Source organism: Glycine soja, chromosome 15 (assembly GCF_004193775.1).
Source record: "Glycine soja cultivar W05 chromosome 15, ASM419377v2, whole genome shotgun sequence".
Classification (NCBI taxonomy): Eukaryota; Viridiplantae; Streptophyta; class Magnoliopsida; order Fabales; family Fabaceae; genus Glycine; species Glycine soja.
In genome coordinates this window covers 45,815,323-45,818,561 of record NC_041016.1, presented here as the reverse complement: position 1 = coordinate 45,818,561, position 3,239 = coordinate 45,815,323, and the positions used below count along the sequence as shown (strand labels likewise).

The 3,239-nt window shown below is 37.6% G+C and overlaps 1 protein-coding gene across 1 annotated transcript; it reads left to right on the top strand.

Annotated features, from left to right (window-relative positions):
- The first annotated feature begins 407 nt into the window (after positions 1-407).
- Positions 408-2,805, top strand: LOC114386205 (replication factor C subunit 2-like). Its single transcript, XM_028346183.1, has 6 exons — positions 408-560; positions 643-752; positions 1,467-1,571; positions 2,151-2,188; positions 2,314-2,405; positions 2,764-2,805. The coding sequence occupies exons 1-6, from the start codon at positions 408-410 to the stop codon at positions 2,803-2,805; spliced, it is 540 nt and encodes a 179-aa protein (XP_028201984.1).
- Positions 2,806-3,239: the final 434 nt, after the last annotated feature.

Genomic DNA, 3,239 nt, shown 5'->3' with positions numbered 1-3,239 from the left:
GCTCATTCTTCCATTCTCAATGCTGTCATAGAGAGAGAAAGGGAGAGAGAAGACATGTCACAAGAGTTTTAAGGCTCACTTCACTACTCCGTCGAGCATGCACTGCCTCCTAATGAGCTTTCCAAGATGCCAGCCATGGATGTGGCCAGTAAAGGCAGAAACTTCAGGACCATCGTAAAGAAGATGAAGAATGTTGTCATTGTCGAAGAACAGAGTGTAGAAACACGAGGACCCAAATGAATATGCGTTTTCGCCAACGGAAAAGAAACCAGTAGAGAACATGCCGTTTGAAATAAGAAGTGATGAACCTTTGAAGTGGTTTTAGGCAAATAGGGTTTGGGCTTTAGAACGTTTATTCTCCGCTCTGGTCTGAAACTTGAAACCCTTTGTTCACCGTTGGCAGAAGCATGTCATTTTCATCATCAAGCAATGCCTACAACGTTCCATGGGTAGAAAAGTATCATCCCATCAAGGTCGCCGACGCTGTCGTCAATGAGGACGCCGTCTCCAGGCTCCAAGTCATCGCTCGCAACAACAACATGCCCAATCTCATTTTATCTGTAGTTCTCTCATTTCACCCCTTAAATTAACTATTTCCACTTTCTCAATTTTTTATCTTAATTTCTAACCCTCCCATTTTAGGGTCCTCCAAGAACTATCAAAACCACTACCATTCTCGCTCTCATGCACAAGCTTCTTGGAGGACCAAATTGCAAGGAAGCTATTCTCGAACTAAATGCTTCAGATGAAAGGTACATTTTTGTAATTTCTCAATTCAGTTTTCAATTCTGGACGATTTCCTGTTAATTTATCCTTTCACTTTTGTTTATAGATGACTTGCTCCACGGTTGAACTCACTGTTCAATAGGTGGAGAAGTTGAGGGAAATGAGTCCACTTTATGAAATTGTCAAGGAAGGTATCAACATCAACGACATTCAATGGGCACAACACTGATTATTATGAAGCTCTCAGATTGCAATGCAAGTGATGGGAAGCAATTGTTATTGAACTCCAGACGTAGCTGCCACTCTTGCAATTGCAGATTCTTCGAACTTGCTGATTATTTAGTAATTTGTATCTTGAGGTTACATTACAATTAAAAATTTACCCTGGCAGAGCTATTTATTAGGTATACACCATTTGTTTCAATGATTGTTAGTTTTGCTTGTCAGCGATGTTTATGAAGAGGAAAGACATGCATTGGCAGTTTGGTACTGTATGGACTAACCAATGTCGGTGTGTTTTATTATGGTTTCAGCTGAACCTGTCCCACACTTCTTCCTATTTTCCCCCATCTTGTGCTGAAGGAATGGCGATTTTAAGTTTTGCTCTATCTCTGTTCCTGATCAGGGAGAGGGGGAGCTGGCGCAAGTACCATGTTTTTGTATTGCTTTTTTGGCTTGTTGTACTATGCTATTGAACTCGTTCCGCTTTGAGGCACACGGCTCTTTTTCATGATGTCTAGTTTTGCTCTGGAAATTGCTTCTGGGATATCAAAGATGTTTTCTCAGAAGAAAGTCACGCTGAGCCTGGGGAGGCACAAGATAGTGATACTGGATGAAGCTGATAGGTGAGTTTTCATGGTAATTTAATTTAATCCAGTTAACACTGTTAGTTGCATGTTCTTATACCAACATTAACGATTTGAACATGATGTGGCTGTGCATGCATATCAAAGATTCTAATTTGTCTTAGTGAGCAATAACCTACTGAATTAGTTGTTGTAAATTCTTAGATGGTGTACCTCATATCTTTATGTTGTTTAGTCTTTTTATATCAGCAAAAAAGCTGATTAAATTATATGTTAGGGAGTGGAACCTGCAATTACATATAGAAATTTGGTAATGATGCAAAAGATACTAATATTCCAGTTGAAGTATAGAGATATTACTTGCCACAAACATGCCTGAGGTAATTCTATTTTAGACATACTTTATCAATTCTATTTTACCTGTCTTGTCTCTTGTTGAACATCAATGGATATTCTATTCTCTCCCCATTTCTTAAACCTTTGAATGTGATTATGCAATGTAGGTATCAGATACGTTATTTATGTGGCCTGACTAGCAAGCTAAACTAAATGGTGAATTACTGAATAATTTGGGCAACTTCATCAACCGAGTTTTGAGCTTTATTGCCAAACCTGCAGGTTGATTGAACTCTTTCATCATTTCTCTCTTCAAGCGTGTACTGATTGGCTGTGCAGGATTTTGTATAATCAGAAATTCCATATTCTGTTAATATAAAGTTGTGCAGGTACTATTTTAACTACTGATTACTTAATGCTAATAACTTTCCTCGGAACCGAAAAGTCTGTGTTCTTTGCGACCTAAAGCCAGCAACCAGGAATGGCATTAAATCGCAAGCAATGGTTCTTGCTGCTTCCGATGGTGATCGCACCAAGGTAAGGAAAAACACAATACCTGTATATTAGGGGGGAAGGGGGGGGGGGGTGTTGATCTATTCTGACAGCTCTTTAAATTACGTTACACTGTGTTGTTATGGTGTTAGTATAGCTAATGCTTTGATTATAAGATGTAGTATGATTGAATGTGTTGAGTGTTTTTGATTATAAAGATATTGCATGATCACACTTGTTAAGTGCTAATTGAAAGACAATATGGTTCTCCAAGATTATAATTTGTACTGTTCCATTTTCATCTCTGACTGAGGCAAGACTAGTCAAGTACTAAATTCTTAATTTAATATACAGACTTCATTAGCTTATTTCTTGAGGTATCTTTGTAATTTTTTCTATTTAGGAACCTGATTCGGTTGGCAATGCCAAAGCTCATGGAAGCTGATGTTCAGTTTGTAAGTGATTTTGTATATGTGTTCTATAAACACATGATGTGTCAATCACTAATTAAATCCCTGGCCTATCCAAAAAAAAAAAAAAACTAATTAAATCCCTGAACATGGTGGTATCAAAATGTACGTTGTGTTTACTGGTAGGGTATAAAATATATCTTGAGATGTTGCAGAATATACCTGCTAAATAAATTTTAAACAACTTGATACTTGCCATAAAAAAATCATGTGAGCTCCTTGTATGAATAATTTCATTTGAGAGTAATTGAGGGCCCTTAAATTGTAATTGATGGATGTAAGTATAACTTCTGAGTTCTGAGGAGTGTGTTGTATATTTGTGACCCCCCTTAAACTGTCCACCAATCAAAGAAGTGTGAAATTCATGCAAAATCCGCTTCACCAACTCATGATTACTAGGAATCACCAA